This window comes from Euprymna scolopes, chromosome 44, assembly GCF_053919585.1.
Source record: "Euprymna scolopes isolate OS-2025 chromosome 44, ASM5391958v1, whole genome shotgun sequence".
NCBI classification, from domain to species: domain Eukaryota; kingdom Metazoa; phylum Mollusca; class Cephalopoda; order Sepiida; family Sepiolidae; genus Euprymna; species Euprymna scolopes.
Window position 1 is genome coordinate 21,903,811 of NC_136525.1, and position 18,198 is coordinate 21,922,008.

The following is an 18,198-nucleotide window of genomic DNA, read 5'->3' on the forward strand; positions in this document are numbered from 1 at the left end:
AAGAAGGTCAGAGGTTACATCGATCGAAACGTTGTGAAAAATTAACACTGAAGATGAGAACAGTAGTCCGAATAATACAAACAATACATGCTGGCATGTGTTGAAGGACTTTCAGAAATTGACTTCTAAACTAAGCTATCTCTGGCCAGGTCTTTATCTTTCTTTCTCTCAATCCCTCCTTATAATTTTCTCCCATAGTTTATTTGGTCGTCCCCTGCCAATTTACCTTACTATGTCAACTGTTCTCCACTAACTAATCCAAGAATTTTCATCCATTCTTTCAACTGTTCTGTACACTTTTCCTTATACTCTTTAGATTCTAGTCTCTTCTGAAGTCATCAGATCTTACCCAGTCTTTGGAGAGAATTTACTTAGGAGAGAGAGACTTATTTTAATAATTCTTTATTTTTAAACTTTTCTTTCTAACTTAAGAAATAAGTGATGCAAACGGAAAGAGATTGAAATAACGTTCACTGAGGTTATCAGCTTTCTACATCAAGGGTCATGTCTCGTCTGCATGATTGCCACCGAGAGACTGATCTTTTTTTCTCTTGGCTTAAAAACGTGACGTCATCATTTGAATCTGTTTACTGCATTTAATCTCAGCCTCTCACCTTAACTTCATGTCGCTCATCTTTGCAGATCAGTCATTTTGTGGCAGTATATTTAGTGCCCCGGTTGTGGTGGTTGTTAACAGCTCTCCCTCCTGCATGGTCAAGTGATAATTTGGCCATAAGCGGAGGGTTGGTTGGTTGTTTTTGTTTGACAGCATATCAACACTTTTCGGGTTATTTAATGCCAAATCCAAAGATTTTGAAGAAAAATTTTTTTAATAGAATATATTTGTTGTTTTCACGTCGGTTTCTATTTATAACCCATAGTTGGAACCCTAACAGGTACTACCACTCCGGGTCAGAGTGGACCTGGGAGCAATGGTAATTAAAGGGTGGCTCCACATTCCCCAAAGCCCACAAGCTGGGGCCTCACCACTGGATATAGTTTAAGGTCATATCCAGGACCCCCATTGAGGGACTTTTACCCTCTGCAGGGGGGCAGTCAGTGTATTCTAATGCCCCACCGACAGGGCCATATAAGCGGAGGGATACACAGAAAATTGCAATCTCATAATTCCCATTCTTTACTCAATCTCTTTTTTGTCCGGACAGCATGGGATAAGACGTATATTTTTGTCTCTCCATAAATGAGGGGGGGGGGGATCTCCTCTCCCTCAACACTAGTTAAGGTCAGTTAGTTTTAAAGAAGTAATAGTGAAAATCAATTGTAGGATCTTGATACTCAGACCCTGCTGACTGGCCGATCTTCACATCATCATGGGCCGCTTCTAAGACATTTAGTATAACACGTGGGTTGGTCACACATTAGTGACCGGCTGGTAGTGTTATACAGCAAAGAGCTTCTTTTTATCTCTACCTCTGGTTTTTGTCCACAATTCCCGCAATATTAAAACAAAAAAATTAAAACATCTGTATATGCAATCATAATATATATTGAATAGATTTTATAAAGTAAATAGTTAATTATATTTCTCATATATTACAATTGTGTCGTGTTTTTGTGTCTGCCTTAAATGTCTGCATTAAAGAACGAAGCGGGCCTGAAGACGAAGAATGTTCCAGCCAAAATGTCATCAGAGTGAGGACATCATCTTGAGGGAATAAAAGAGCCATACACCCACATCCAACATCTCAGGTATGCTTTTTCTCTTGATACTCAGACCCTATCGCCACATCATCATGGGACCGTTTCTAAGACATTTAGTATAACATGTGGGTCGGTCACACATTAGTGACCGGCTGGTTTTTGTGCACAATTCTCGCAATATTAAAACAAAAAATTAAAACATCTGTATATACAAAGTAGTGATGGGAATATTCCAATATACCCCCGCCCCCAATTCCAATACAATTACTGATTCCGTATTAAATTCCCGATTCTGATTATTTATAAATTTAAATTATCACTCAAGTTAAGCAACACTGAACCTAGTCAGTACTAAATGGGTGACGATTTCGAACTCCCAGGTGCTGTATGTGCTCTCTGCTTATCTTGGCATTGTTTCCAGTCGTCCTGGACTTCTTGGCACTGGACTCAAACAGTGCCGATTCAGGAGAGATGCAGTTGGAGATTGCGCAACCCTTGCCTCACATTTACACACACAACACAAATATGAATGTAATTTATAGAATGCAAACGTACCGGATAGACATGAACTGAAGAAAATGACGGAATAAGCTATGCAGATTCAACCTTTATTAATACAATATACTAGCACAACACCTGGCATTGCCCAGTCGTGAAGGCATCTTGAGAGAATGATGGAGCAACATCTCAGGTATGCTTTTCCTATTAATACTCAGACCCTAACGACTGGCCCATCGCCACATCATCATGGGACCGTTTCTAAGACATTTAGTATAACACGTGAGTCGGTCACACACCAGTGACCGGTTGATCATGTTATAACTTTGACGTGCACTAAATGTGACCCTTGTCCATATACACACTTGCTAACTTAATCTACTGACATAGGGTCCTTAACATGTAATGACTATACTAACAAAGTCTAGTATTCTGCAAATATTTTTCTATACTCTTTAAATCCAAGCCTCCTATGAAATCATAAGCTGTATTTAAGATTCACATTACGCGTCTGTCGTATAATTTTTATATTTCTCATGAGATAAAATTTGGGTATTTTTTTTAGATTAGGTCCACCTCCACAATTTTCTTTTAAATGACGACTTTTATAAGTTTTCTACTATGCTGAATACGGAAATCGCATTGAAATTTTGCAAAAATAAGTAGTTATCAAGACATAAAAAGTTGTTTTATGCATTGTATTCTTTCACGGCCATCGTTTTTACATGTGTGCTCCATAAAAAAATCTATGTGCATAACAAAGATGGCCACCAAAGAATACAATGCATAATACAACTTTTTATATCTCGATAACTAATTATTTCTGCAAAATTACAAGGCGATTTTCGTATTCAGCATGGCCGAAAACCTTTAAAAGTCGTCATTTAAAAAGAAAATTGTGGAGGTGGACCTAATCTGAAAATTTACCAAAATTTGGAAATCTTGGTTGCAATAATATTTTACATCTGGTTATTCAAAGTAAAAACCATATTTTTATGAAAAATTTTGAAATTAAAGTGAAATGACATAGCATCAATCAGAAGAAACTTTTTCTTAGTATATACCGGCATAACTTGTGCTAAACAGAAAACAGAGGTCAAAATGACACGACTTTACTGAACTTGATCATAAAATAAAAAGCTATAAAAGATCCTTACCTATCATCCAAAGATGCTTGAAGCACGGCTAATGTTTGCGCTTCATTGTAGCAGCAAACTTCCAGAGCGGCTGCAATAACTGTGGTTGGTTGAACCGGAAACTGAGCAACAAATTTTTCATACACTGTTCAAAAGTGGAAAAAGAATTTTTACGATAAAAATTGAAAATGACTTCGGAAGAATTCAGTGAGATTTGAAAAAAAAAAAGAAGAAGCTCTTTAATGCATCTTTTGAGAAATTAAAAATACTAGCAGTTCAGCCCGGCTTTGCTCAGGCCTTATGTACTGTTCATAACTTGCTCTACGTGTGAATACACTTTAAGATTTCAAATGTTTAGATTAAAAATGGTCTGAGTAATTTCGTAGAGACTATAGAGGTAAATTTTTTTTTAACTTTGATCCTTTAACATGTAATATATTTTAATCAAATCAAAATAAAAAGTTTTACCCATGTCCAAGTGTTTAGACCCAAAATTGGCGGAGAAATTTGGTAGAATTTGCAAAGGTCAACTCTTTCAACTTTGACCTTCTGGCAGCCAAATTTTTGCCCCAAAACTGACTAAAATGCTTGCCACATGTCTGAATACCCGTTATATATAAATTTCAAATGTTTAGATCCAAAATTGGCTGAGTAGTTTGCTAGAGACCACAAAGGTCAAATCTTTTGAACTTTGACCCGTTGGCAGCTCAAATTTTCTACCCAAAACCGTTTAAAAAACTTGTCTTATCTCTGAATACCCTTTAAGTAAAATTTCACATGTTTAGACCAAAAGCTGAGTAATTTGGTAGAGACTGCAGAGGTAAATTTTTTTTCACTTTGACCTCAATTTTGACCCCTTAACATTTATTTTTTGAGCTCAAATCAAATTAAAATGTTAGATCCATGTCCAAGTAACCTACATTTAAAATTTCAAGTGTTTAAACCTAAAATTAGTGGAGGAGTTTGGTAGAGTTTTCAAAAGTCAAATCGCCAAACTTTAACCCCCTTGACAGCCAAATTTCTGACTGAAAATCGATTAAAAAGATTTTTACAAATCTCAATACCCCTTATGTCAAATCTCGAGTCTCTAGACTGAAAAGATTTATTTGGTATGAAATGTGCACACACACACACACACACACACACACACACACACACACACACATTTTCACTTTTATAGATATATTGATTGAATAAACAGATAAAATGCCTTTGAATCTATGCAAATATTTTGTTAAAAAAATCATTAGATTTTGATTTTTAAACTTGACATTATTAATTTTGGATAAAAAATATTGATCATCAGAGATAGCGTTCTTTCTAATTTTTTTTGTGTTAGAAATGTCCTTGGCTTGTGTTGTTATTGTGGCGGTGGTTAGATGTTGTTACATGCTTTAAAGCAGAGAAAATTTAATTTGAGCTGAAAAAAAATTATATTTAAGCGAACGGCCATGATACTGTAATTAAATTTGGACAAAAAAACAAAAAGGTTCTGAAAAGCATCTTTAAGAAATTTTAAATTAATAGATGAAATACTTTTTGAAAGGACTTTTAAGATGTAAATACTTTATTAAAAACTATTAAAATTTTTTTTTTAACTTGACTTTTTATTATTAATTTCAGATAGTAAAATATTCAAATTTCAAAGCTGCTTCTAATTTCATTACATAATTGTGATCATGTGGATGAAAAAGTTCAAATTAAAAAGATGTTCTCCATTTTACATTGTGTAACAACATTTGATCACAATAACAATATGAACCAAGATCATTTCTAATTATAGGAGGAAAAAAAAAACAAAAAACAAAAAGAGCTTCCTCTGAAATAAATAAACGTAACATAATTGAAAATTATTGAAAATCCCTTCTAATATTTTCATTCCTTTATACGCTAACTCGTGTCCATGGCGTTTCTCACAAACTGCATCTTCAAACACAACTCCTTTCATGCTACACACAATGCTTCAAGTAAACTACAACATCCTTCTCACTTTCTCTGATGTTGGATCTTTTACAATCCAAAATTAATAAAAAACGAAGGACTCATGGTGTGGATAAAGTACTTGGTAAAATTCAGTAGTAAGTTACACTCTTCTGGAGGTTGAAAGTTCAATCCTCAGTATGAGCGACACTAAAAACTAAAAATACAACTGCTAATTACTTAGGACTTTGACTTCTACCCAGTCATGGCTGATGGAACGAGAGCATACTAACTCTGTGGATTAAAAAAAGGTTCCGTCTCAGAATTCTGTGCAAATTAATCAGTTAAACAGAAAAATATCTAGTTTGACAAGATACACTTGAAGATGGTCAGAAGTTTTATTGCCAAAATCATTGTAAAAATAATGCAGAAGATGAGTCTGAAGAATCCAAATAATATGAAAAAAAAATCTAATAGTTATTAAAAAAAATATTGATGACTTGCTTTCAAAGATATTTGGTCTGTTTATCCAAAATTTTAATTTATTAATGTTGGAAATAATAGATTATTCAAAATTTTAACTTATTAATGCTGAAAATAATAAATAATTCGAAATTTTAATGTATTAATGTTAGAAATAAATTATTCAAAATTTTAATTTATTAATGTTGGAAATAATAGATTATTCTAAATTTTAACTTATTAATGCTGAAAATAATAAATAATTCGAAATTTTAATGTATTAATGTTAGAAATAAATTATTCCAAATTTTAATTTATTAATGTTGGAAATAATAAATTATTTCAAATTTTAATTTATTAATGTTGGAAATAATACATTCTATGACAGCATTAGGATCGTTTATCAAAGATGCTTTTCATGAAATAACAAACAAATAAAATGAATGTATAGCAGAAAATAGGGTAAACGTTTACTTTAGGGTCCTAAATTGGTACCATGGGAAGATTAATTTTGCATACATTAATTTTACATGTAAAATAATCCCCCCATTTCTGAGCCATTCTAATGTTTTGGGAGCAGTTAATCACATTTTTTAGCTGACTATAGTATCAAAACTTACCTGATTTGTTATAAATTCAATTTTAATAATAATTTCATTGATTACATATTCTATTGTCCAATAATTCTTGTTGTATTTATATGAAGTTCAGAGATAGGAGCAGGAGCTACTTGGGTCCAACTCATAATTATATTTTACATGATAGGAATACCAGGTTCATCTGCTAGTATTAAATATTTACCTCTGAAGGGCGGGTATATTAGCTGATACATATACAGGATGGAATGATAAAATTGTCGTCCTAGAAAAGACAACATGATTCCATTCCGGTTTTCTTTTTTTTTGTTGAAGACTATCTACTAGTTGGCCAGTTGTGTACAAATCCCAAGAGCCATAGAAGCCTTCTATCATGTCTGAAAGTGACACCATGTTCAACGAGCAAGATTGGAGATGCGCCGCTGTACAACCTCCGGATGGTTCAATGCTTTAGGGCACAGCTCAACTCATCGGACAACCCGTGCTTATGGTCTTTGGTGTGGTTTCAAGTGAGGACCACATCATGCCACCTCACATTTTTTAAATTGACTTGAACGTCAACACCAAAGTGTACCTGGCTGTGCTGAAGAGTGTGGTGCAATCAGGTGGTCGCTGGTAAACCCTGGGTGTGGCAGCAGGACTTGCTGCTGGCCCACAAGTCCAAAGGAACTCAGGCTTGGCTTCAGAAGGAGTGCTACGACTTTGTACCTTTCTCTCACTGGCTCTCATCCTCCCCCGACCTGAACCCGGTGGACTCCTTCATTTGGTCATACATCGAGAATATCATTAACATGACCTTCCACAACACCGAAGCCAACCTGACCGCTACCAAGTATTTGCCGAGCTCCTACTGGCGTTTGTGGAAAAGGCATACTCCCAGTTTAGGACCCATATCGAGATGGTGATTGAGGCTGAAGGTGGCTACATTCAATAGATATCAGGTCTACTACATAACCAAGTTCCTGAATTGATTTTTTCAATAAAAGTTTGAAAATATAGCTTCAGTTTTGTTTTATCGTTCCACCCAGTAAAATGACTAAAATTGGAAATCGATAAATAATGATTACAATTGGACACGTGCGGAGGTGAATCAGATTGGTTGTTTTGTTTTATGACATAACACTTTTTGCATTATTTAATGCCAAATCCAGTAATTTTTTGAAAAAATGTGTTTTTATGCTTCAAATTATTTATAGCTTCAAATATTTATTCATACCGTTTGGTTTGGTTGTTTTGTTTTATGATATAACCCTTTTTGGTTACTTAACAGCAAATCTAGTCATTTTGGAAAAAGGTTTAAACTTTAAATATTTATAAATGGTGTGTGGTTAAATTGTCTTGTGGAAGAAAATTGTTATTTTCTGTTTTTGACTTTGCAGAACATGATTGAGTTTTGCATTTTTTATATTTTTGCAAAAGGAAATGAATGAAACAATATAAAAATTAAATCTCTACTTATATATAAAAGATACTTTTTGTGAGTGTGTTCCCTATGGATTTTTAAATTACTTGTCCAATTTTTTTGAAATTTTACACAAATGTACTTTATATGTCTGGGAGTGTTTTTAGATAGATTTGGTATCAAACATTGATAATAAAAAAGCTCCGATGAAAGAAAGAACAGTTCGATTTTGACCAAAGTTAACACCTTTATAAAGCCTAACATTGCAAGTACATTTAAGATGTTTTATCATCGTACAAGCAGAAGGGCTTAGCATATAAAATCAACAGTAGGTTCTTTGATAAGACGGGGGGCACATTTGAAATGAATCTTCTTGTTTAGAACACAATTGAACCAGGATACTTGAATGTTTCATTTTAAACTTTAATTCAGGGCATTATATAAAAAATTTATAAAATCAACAGTAAGTTCTCTATAATGCAATGTAAACTACAATGTATTGTGAACTAAGTCACTATGGGGAGGTATATGAAGCTTCCTTCTGGTGCACTATAGTGGGTTCCTGACTAGAGCAGGCAATCTATGACTTTGATTGAAAAATGGGCAATTTCACCAATTTTGATGACAATAAAAATATTGGAAGTGTGGAACATTCATTAATCCTCATTTAATTCTGAGCAACATTGGCTATCCCTGTTAGTCTTTTTATTAAATCATGAAAATGCCATTTCAAACTTACACATGATGGCAGAGCCTCTTGAATTATCATTATAAGGACACAAAGATCATGAATACTGAAAGCGTCATCAGAAAGACTGCAAAAGCACTTGGATATAAACAAATAAGGATACTTGTGCAGTTTACAAATCATGCTGAAATAATAATCTATAAATATAAAAGCGAAAATGTGTGTGTGTATGTGTGTGTACTTTTTCTGTATGTCCGCAAAAGGCTTTTTTCAGGGGGAGCGCTCGGTCGGCTCACTTGTTCTGAAAACTTTTTATATGCTGTCTAGATGATAATATGTACAACTTAACAACGGAGGTCGCGCGTGTATTTAATTTGCCCGACTTTTAAACGCTATTTTTTCCGGATTTTTAGATCGCCGCGTGTTTCTCTCGCTATTCATTTTAAAAAAAGAAAAACTGGATTCGAATTAGCCGGGTGGTCACCAGAAAGCGATGTAAACATTTGGTCAATATCGGCTTTTCACTGTCATATCAGACGATTGCTTTCGTTTGGACAACACTCCCCTAATAAACGGGGGAGCTGCTTTTCCTCCCCAAAGTTGGGTTTTTACCTCATTAAAAACTGTCCCACAGAAAATGTTAACTGCTGAATAGCCATTGCTTACGTCGTCGTAAATCTTAACTCCGCAACTTCTATTTGACCTCATTAAGCGGGCACCTGTCAATTTTATTCAAATAAATTCAAACATCTTTCACTTACTCTTTCTTTCTAGCTGAGCGCTTAACGTCTCAGGTTTTTTTTTTCAACTTTGCCTTAGGGTTTCAGGTTCGATCCTAACTACCTACCAAAACTTTTTTTTTTGATTTAAGAGCACACATACCTCCAAACACCCGAGCAATGCTGGGTACCCCCCGCTAGTGTTATTTAAAAAGCCATTTTTAACATGGTGAGGGGGAGGGGCCCTAACAATTTAATGAACAAAAGATATTGTAAAAATTGAATTAAACTTGAAACTCCTATAAAAAAAATAACAAGGTGTGTAAAGTGCACGAATACAAAAAAAGACATGCATAAAAGATAAAACTGACTTACGCCTTTCTTTTTCTGCTTCACTAGGGCCTGCCGGATAAGCAGACGGAGATGGACTTCTTTTCGGAGAGGACGATTTATTGGGTGAGTATGAACGCTTTGGGGATAGTTGCCTAGGAGACCGACTTGGCGATCCAGTGTGGTGTGGAGACAAATTGGAGATGTTGTTTCTGTTAGCATGGTTGAGTGGTGAGTTTTCCCTTGAGCCACTGCTGTGCCCCTTCTGCTGGTACCTATGTGGAGATGTGTTGGAAGAGGTATGGTAAGGACTCTTGCCGCCAGACCCAGGTCGATTACCAACTGGACGATATCCGAGTTGAATCAAACGTGACTCTGCTTTCACCTTATCCTGGCTTGCACTACAAAAGGAGAATCATAATAAAAATGTCAAATTTTGGACTAGTAAATTTATTGTACTATAAAAAAGGAATTTTTAAAAAAATATAGGTAAAATTTTGGACTAGTAAATTTACTGTACTATAAAAAAGGAATCTTTAAAAAAATATTAGTCAAATTTTGGACTAGTAAATTTATCTCTACTATTATATAGACTCTGAAACGGCTGAACAGATTTTCTTTAAAATTTACAGAACTTTAGTGCATAAGTCTGGGAGTGATCTTAGTTAAGTTTTGTCTCAGAATATCCCCGATAATTACTGATAATCAATAATTGAAACCACTATTTTAATTTATCTATCACTGGTAAAGCTATTTTTTCTATATCGTTGCTTAGCAACAATAATAGAACAATGGGCAGTGAAAATTCTACTGTGAGCAAGTTGATAGCGTAGTTTTTTTTTTTTTTTGCATGATGTGGTTTGTAGGTTTAAACGCCGCACGTAAGTTTCTTAATTTATTTTTCATTAACTGCAAAGAATTTTATAAGACTAGAAAATTAATGTGTTTTTAGCAGTAAAAAGTAAATTATGTTTCTGGTTTTGAATGTCCATTGAACAAGCAACTGATCATGAAGAAATTGTAAAACAGTCTGTACACATATTTAGTGAAATGTGATTCAGAGGTTTCTTATATGTCGGTTTAACAAAACATAGGCCCCCCCCCTCCAACAACCAAGCACAAGTAGTATGCCCGGTAACATAAGATAAGGAATTTTTCAACACAGTTGACTAATTGTAGAACTATACAGCGAAAACCACAAATTCTTACAACGAATAGATAGTTGATGTTGATCCTGTGTTTTTTTTCGCATACGGTTCAAGAAATCATGGCCAAAAAAAAACCTCGCCAAAGTAGTTGGTTTTGAACTAGAAGAATAGCTGCTAAGGGGACAAATCAGAAAAATTGGATTGTTGCTGGCATGTTGCATTCACTATGTGGGGGCTACGTTAATCAATAAGGTGTCAATATAACCGATATTTACTAAAATAATTTTAGAATTACAAAAAAAAAAAAAAAAAAAAAAAAAAAAGAAGAAAATATTGGAATTACCGAGGATACAGATAAAAAAAAAGCATAAAAGGGCATGAAAACAACCCCTGAGCAATACTGCTAGTTGCACTATAAAAAGCACCTTACTTTTTAAATAGTCCAATTTTTTACATTAAAATTTCCGTGTATCTTGGTAGCATCATATGTCCATTAGTTTAACATCAATTTTACATCCTGACATGTGTTTACCGGTTTTTAGAAATTGACCTTTAAACTAAACTATTTCTGGCCAGGTATTTATTTATCCCTCTTTCTTTTGAGTACAACCTTATCACTTTATCCCATACTGGCTTTCCTCTGTAAACTTTTCTATATCAGGCAGTCTTCTTCATTCTTTCAATGAGAATAAAACTCACAAAGTCTCCTATTCTCAGTTGTTCAAATTTAATTTTCCTCTGAGGTCATCAGATCTAAACCCGTCTTTAAGACTCACATTATATATACATTATATAATTCTCATATCATTTCTTTAACTCATAATCACGTTCTCTTATCAACTGACTCTACTATTGTTTTATACTAGCAGTTCAGCCCAGCTTTGCTTGAGCTCTATGTACTGTTCATAACTTTATGTGTATATGTATTATTAAAAAGTTTGACTCATGTCCAGATAACCTACATCTAAAATTTTAAGTGCTTAGACCCAAAATTGGTGGAGGAGTTTGGTAGAGTCTGCAAAGGTCAACTCTTTCAACTTTGACCTCTTGGCAGCCAAACTTTCAACCCAAATCTGATTAAAAAGCTTGCTGCATGTCTGAATACTCTTTATGTAAAATTTCAAATGTTTAGACCCAAAATTGGCTGAGTAGTTTGCTAGAGACCGCAATGGTCAAATCTTTTGAACTTTGACCTCTTGGCAGCCAAATTTTTGGCCAAAAAAATTTCAGATGTTTAGACCAAAAATTGGCTGAGTAATTTGGTAGAAACCGCAGAGGTAAAATTTTTTGAAACTTTGACCCCTTAACATTTATCTTTTTGGGCTCAAGTCAAATTAAAGAGTTAGATCCATGTCCAAGTAACCTACATTTAAAATTTCAAGTGTTTAGACCCAAAATTGACGAAAGAGTTTGGTAGAGTTTTCAAAGGTCGAATCGTTGAACTTTGACCTCTTGACAAATTTCTGGCTGAAAACCGATTAAAAAGATTTTCCCAAATCTCAATACCTCTTATGTCAAATCTCGAGTCTGTAGACTGAAAACTGATAGAGTAGTTTGGTAGGGAAATGTGCATACACACACATACAATTTCACTTTTATAGATATACTAGCAACAGGTGCCCGGCGTTGCCCGGGTGTTTGGAGGTGTATGCTGAGCAAAAAAAAAAGGTCAATTTTTTAAAAATTTGACCCCTATTATGACCCCTTAAAATTCATTGTTTTGGGCTCAACTGAAGTTATTAAGTTAGATCCATGCCCAAGGAACCTATATCTAAAATTTCAAGTGTTTAGACCCAAAATTGTCGGAGGAGTTTGGTAGAGTTCTCTAGAGTTTGTTGAACTTGGGCCCCTTAACAGCCAAATTTCTGGCTGAAAACCGATTACGTCGATTTTCCCAAATCTCATTACCCTGTATATCAAATTTTGAGTCTTTAGACTTAAAATTGACAGAGTTATTGCATATGGAAATGTACACAAACACAGACACGTTCACTTTTATATATATATACTAACATTTCAGCCCGGCATTGCCCGGGTGTTTGGATGTGTATGTTGAGCAAAAAAAAAAAAAAAAAGTGGTAGTAGGAAGGCAGGCTCGAACCCGTACCGCAAAGAAGGAAGAGAACGGGGTAAAACCTAACGTTTATGCTGTTACGACCACCGCCAAACCGGAAGCGACATTTTTTAACATTGAGGCTAGACAATGTAAAGGAGAGTATAACTTTAAAAAATATTGGCGAAAAAAGTGACCCCCCCCCCTGTAGAAAAGTGCCTAGTTGAAGGGGAAGATATTAATGTTTTTAGCCAATTTTTCGATAGATAGATCCAAGATAATCCAAGAAATGCACACATCTCTATCTCTACTATTATATAAAAGAAACTGTGTGTGTGTGTGTCTGAGTTCATTCTCTATGGACTCGAAAACGATTGGGCTGATTTTTATGAAATTTCACACAAAGGTACTTTATGTTCCTGGTAGTGTTCTTAAATAGTTTTTTTTTTATCAGAATGTCTTCAATAAGTATCGATAATTGAAATAATCCAATGAAAGAAGCAACAGGCGATTTTGACAAAAGTTAATACCGTATATAGCCTGACATCATAAATGCATTTGAGAAGTTTTATTACTGAAAGACTTGACATATAAAATAAAGACTACGTTTGTTTTTTATATGACAAGGGCGCCTTCATAATGAATGGTTCTGTTTAAAGCACAATTGCACCATGATACTTGACTTTTGGATTTTAAACTTAAATTCAATGCATAATATCTAAAAAATTAATTTTCTAAAATCAATAGTAGGTTCTCTACAGTGCAATGTAGACTACAGTCTATTGTGGACTAAGTCATTGTGAGGTATATGAGCTTCCTCTCAGTGCATTGTGATGATTTCCCAACTAGAGCAGGTAATCAATCAGTTTGAAAAAAACGGACGATTTTACCATTTCGATGATATTAAAAATATGGGAGTGCGAAATATTCGTTGATCATCAATCAATCCCTGGCAACGTCAGATTACCCTGCTAGTCTCCCAATATAAATATATACAATGCTGCATGTTAGATATATACTATAGATGGATATATACTACGGATGGCAGGTCTGCAATGGGAGAAATATTTACCTAAGATAAATAATAAGCAGGTGTGATGCTAATATAGGAGTGATAAAAATAAAAAAAAACTTTTGCATTTATTCATATAGACATTTATTTAGTTTTACCACTTACCAAATCCTAAAAGCCACTCAAGGATAAGAGTTAATGATTATCGAATGGCTGGTGAGACAACACTGGCGATCGGTAATGGTTGACTGATTGATCGTTTTGTTTTACGGCATATCAACCCTCTTCGAGTCATTTAATGCTGAAAGCAGTCATTTAGAAAAAAGGCGAGGTGAGGGGATTGTTTTTGTTTTTGGCTTTGCAGAACATGATTGAGTCATGCAAGAGAAAATGGAAAAACAATAACATTAATGTGCAGTGCATTCCATTCAGGAAGTCACTTTTCAGACAACCTGATCTGGTAACACTAGTAATCGGTAATGGAGGAACTTTGGTAGTGTTTATTTAAGAGGACGGCTCAAGAGGAACTGGTTTACATTAGACTTGAAAATGGGTAATTCTAGAAAAGAAACTTTGCTTATAGAATTTATCCTTAGTTTTAGGTACAGATAGACATTAATGGAAATTGTTGGCAGTTGTGGCAGCTAGACAAGTCTGTTGCGAATGTTTTACAAGGGGAGGGGACAATAGATAGAAGCTCAGTTGAGCACCTGCTATGAAAATATTGATAGTGTAGCGATAGACTTGCTATGTCTCTTTTATAATAAAGAAGAAGTGGAGTGGCGGAGTGGGCTTTGCCAACTGGATTTCAAAGCCAGTTTTGTATGCTGTCAAGACAGAAAACTGCACCGAGAAGCACCTCCCTGGATGTGGCAATAGTACTCCATCTTAGGATGTATCCGGCTCTTATACAGGTAAAGAATTGTATCGGGAGTGAGATACCTTCTGGAGTGATAAAATGATCCAACCATTTTACCAGTGACATTAGCAATGGATCTGATACAAGTCTTCCATTTCAGGTTGGGAGTAAAGGTCAGACTCAGGGGCTTGTCTAAGTAGGATGCTTTCTCAAGACAAGAGTTGTTCATTTTAATTGGAGCAAAGTGGGGATCAGAGCTCTGGTGATGAAACGATAGAAGCTTGGATTGCGATGGAAAAACGATGACCAGCCATCTTTTTCCCCTCATTATGTCATGTGCTAAAAGCGAAAATATAACTTTTTATAGTGAGGAACTATTTTTTGTCATTGATCCAAAATGAAAAGTTTTTAATAAACGGACCAGTAATCTAGGCATTGAAAAGCATTGCATATTTATCTTTTCTGCATAAATAGCAACAAACAAAAGTCCGAGAATGTTTCCATGCCAAACATGATATTGGAAAAACAAAATTTCTTTCTTCTAAAAATGGCTGAGTCTAAAAAATACAAAACCTACAATATAGATATACATATCATATATTTCGGCGTATAAGGCGACCATCAGATAAGATGAGGTACAAAATGAGTATAACGGTCCACCAATAAATATATAAATTACTCATCTCAAAGGATTCCAATAAAAAAAAAAAATGATATACAAATGTTTTTACCGGATATTTCACCGTATAAGGCGACCGTCAGATAAGACGAGGTACAAAATTGAAGCAAATTTTAATAAATTTATCATATATCGGTTGTATAAGACGACTGCTAAATCACGAAACCATGTTTGTTTAACTTAGGTTAGAGATTGCAACACCCGGTATCTTATGAAATATTGGTTTTTAAAGATGATTTTTTTTAACTTTAAGGGTCGTCTTATCGCTGAAATATATGGTAAATATCGTGGTTTGCTTTTCATATATACATATTAATGTTGGGACGATTAATTGGAATCGTGTAAAAAAAAAAAAAAAAAATCGAAACTTTTTAAAATATTGGGATAGAAAAAATTTGTGCCTATTTTTCGACCCCCAAAACTATTGTTTTATTGTTATTATTTTTTTGTTTCTGTTTAAAACTTAATTTTCCATGATTAATGCTTAAAACCAATAAATACTTACTGATTTTAAACTATAACAAAAAAATCTACAGACCATCTCACATATCTATTTTTATGTTCGCAAAAAAATGTACATGATACTTCGATCTTTACAGGAAATCGACCCCCCCCCCTCAAAAAACACTATATTTAGAATTTTTAAAAAATTGTTGCAAATTCAGGAATTTAGAACAGAATCAGTAATTGTGTTACATGAAAGGGCTGCCCCCTTCTGATGTAAGTAAGAAAACAGACTAGATAAATGAAAATGATATTAGGAAAAGGATAGAATCGAACCCTCTAGGCAAGTGTTAAAGATAATGGATAATTGGAATCTTAGGAATTCAGTCCATTGTTAATTCTTTTGGATTCGCCAATCATTTTTATAACCAACGGCTGTGCTAAACAACCAATCAAAACGTTGCAAAATTATTATAAAAATCGTTGAATTTTGGATTCAATCAGTTTGCCATTTGCTACGTCACGGACCGCATTTAATTATTTGCCGCCATCTTGGTTACTGATCTGAACTACGCCGCCATCTTGGTTACTGATCTGAACTACGCCGCCATCTTTGTTCAACATAATATCTCATAACTTAAGAGGTTAACTACGCAACGGACCGCATTTGATTCTTGGTCGCCATCTTGGTTACTGATCTGAACCAAGCCGCCATCTTTGTTCAACACAAATGTCTCAAAGCTTAACAGGTTATGTGCCCAGCCACCGTCTTTTCTTTGACGGATCGGAATCTAAATTCGAATTGTGGTAGGTAAAATTTCTGGGATATCTAAGGATTCGAAAACTACACAAAGTCATACAATCTACAACGGAGAATCCAAACGACCCCGAATTTCTCCAAAAAAAAAACGCTACTGTTTTTGCAGAACTTATTCAATGTTTAGATGATAGAAGTCTGTCTCTGATTATAAGAGACGCATTGGACGATGGGAGGAAAGCATTGAACATATTACGAGAACATTATTTATCAAAAGGGAAACCGAAAATAATATCCCTATATTCAGAATTAACCTCTTTGAAACATAACGAGGATGAAACGATCACCGACTACGTGATAAGAGCAATGCCTTAATACTCAGGTGAAATAATAAGCGATAGCTTGTTGATATCAATGACCCTCAAGGGACTTCCAGCCGATTTTAAACCATTTACAACTGTTATAACTCAGAAAGACAAACCACTAAAATTTCAGCGAATTTAAAGTAGCATTGCGCAGTTACGAAGAGACTAATTGTATGCTCATGGACAATAATAACTCCAGCAATATTATGAAGTTCAAAAATGCTTCTCGAAAGCAGACACCACCAAATTACGCAATTCACCGCAACATATTCTCCAAAAGTAATTTTCTCAAGAAAAAGGATAAAATTATCTGCTATAATTGTGGACGACCCAACCACAAAAGTTTCCAATGCCGATATAAACGCTCTAAAATGGACTCCGTAAAAAACTTTGAGAACTTTGAGGAAGAACCTACATTTCTATTCACATGTAACTTTGACAATACCACAAACAGTAAAAATCTCCTTGTAGACTGTGGTGCTACAGCGCACGTTATCACCAAGGAATCTGATTTTATTAATTTTGATTCAAACTTTAATCCTCAAAGTCATTTTGTCGAACTTGCCGACGGTAGTCAAATAAATGATATAGTCTTGAAAAGAGACGATGCTAAAATATCCCTAAAAAATAATAAAGGCGAAATCTGTAACTGTATTCTAAAGAATGCTCTGTTCATACCTATATTTAAGCAAGACATATTTTCCGTGCAGGCTGCAATTAAACAAGGCGCAAATATACTGTTTGGCCAAAATACATCAAAATTGATATACCCCAAGGGAACTGCATTTAACATTAAAGAAAACGGCCGACTATATTATTTAAAAAGTATGGTTCCTTCAAAAACTGCCTGTCATGACTTGGAAACCTGGCATAAAATTCTAGGGCACTGCAATACAGCTGATATTAAAAAATTACCAAATGTAGTTGAAGGCATGAAAATAATACCTTCAGACGATCTCCCAAATTGTGATGTGTGTGCACAGGGGAAAATGACAAAATATATAAGCCGAACACCAGACAAAAAAGCTACGAACATTCTCTCCCTTGTGCATTGTGACTTAGCAGGTCCGATCAACCCGATGGGGAGAAACAATCTAAGGTACGTTTTGAACTTTATTGATGATTTTTCCAGTTTAATTATGGTTTATTCTAAAAAACAAATCCGACACTAAGAAATATTTAGCTGATATTGCTCCGTACGGTTCAGTATAATGTATTCGCTCAGACAATGGGACTGAATTTACTAGTAAAGACTTTAAACTTCTATTAATTAATCAACCACTGTATTAAACATGAGAAATATGCACCGTATTCCCCCTTCCAAAATGGCACTGCTGAAAGGGCATGGCGAACCCTTTTTGAGATGACAAGATGCCTACTTATCGAACCAAAATTAGCGCATAGTTTATGGACATACGCTTTAATGGCAGCAGCACATATCAGAAATAGATCGTTCAATAAGAAGCTA

At 34.7% G+C, this 18,198-nt stretch overlaps 1 protein-coding gene across 4 annotated transcripts in view; it reads right to left on the reverse strand.

Moving 5' to 3' along the window:
- The window catches only part of LOC145268734 (uncharacterized), a 365,002-nt gene that overhangs the window by 120,777 nt on the left and 226,027 nt on the right, over positions 1-18,198 (reverse strand). For all 4 annotated transcript variants that reach the window (XM_080124311.1, XM_080124309.1, XM_080124310.1 and 1 more), the window contains 2 exons: positions 9,459-9,814; positions 3,318-3,441 (listed from right to left, as the gene is read on the reverse strand). In XM_080124311.1, the coding sequence (XP_079980437.1) occupies positions 3,318-3,441; positions 9,459-9,814 (480 nt within the window). The remainder of the gene's footprint in view (positions 1-3,317; positions 3,442-9,458; positions 9,815-18,198) is intronic.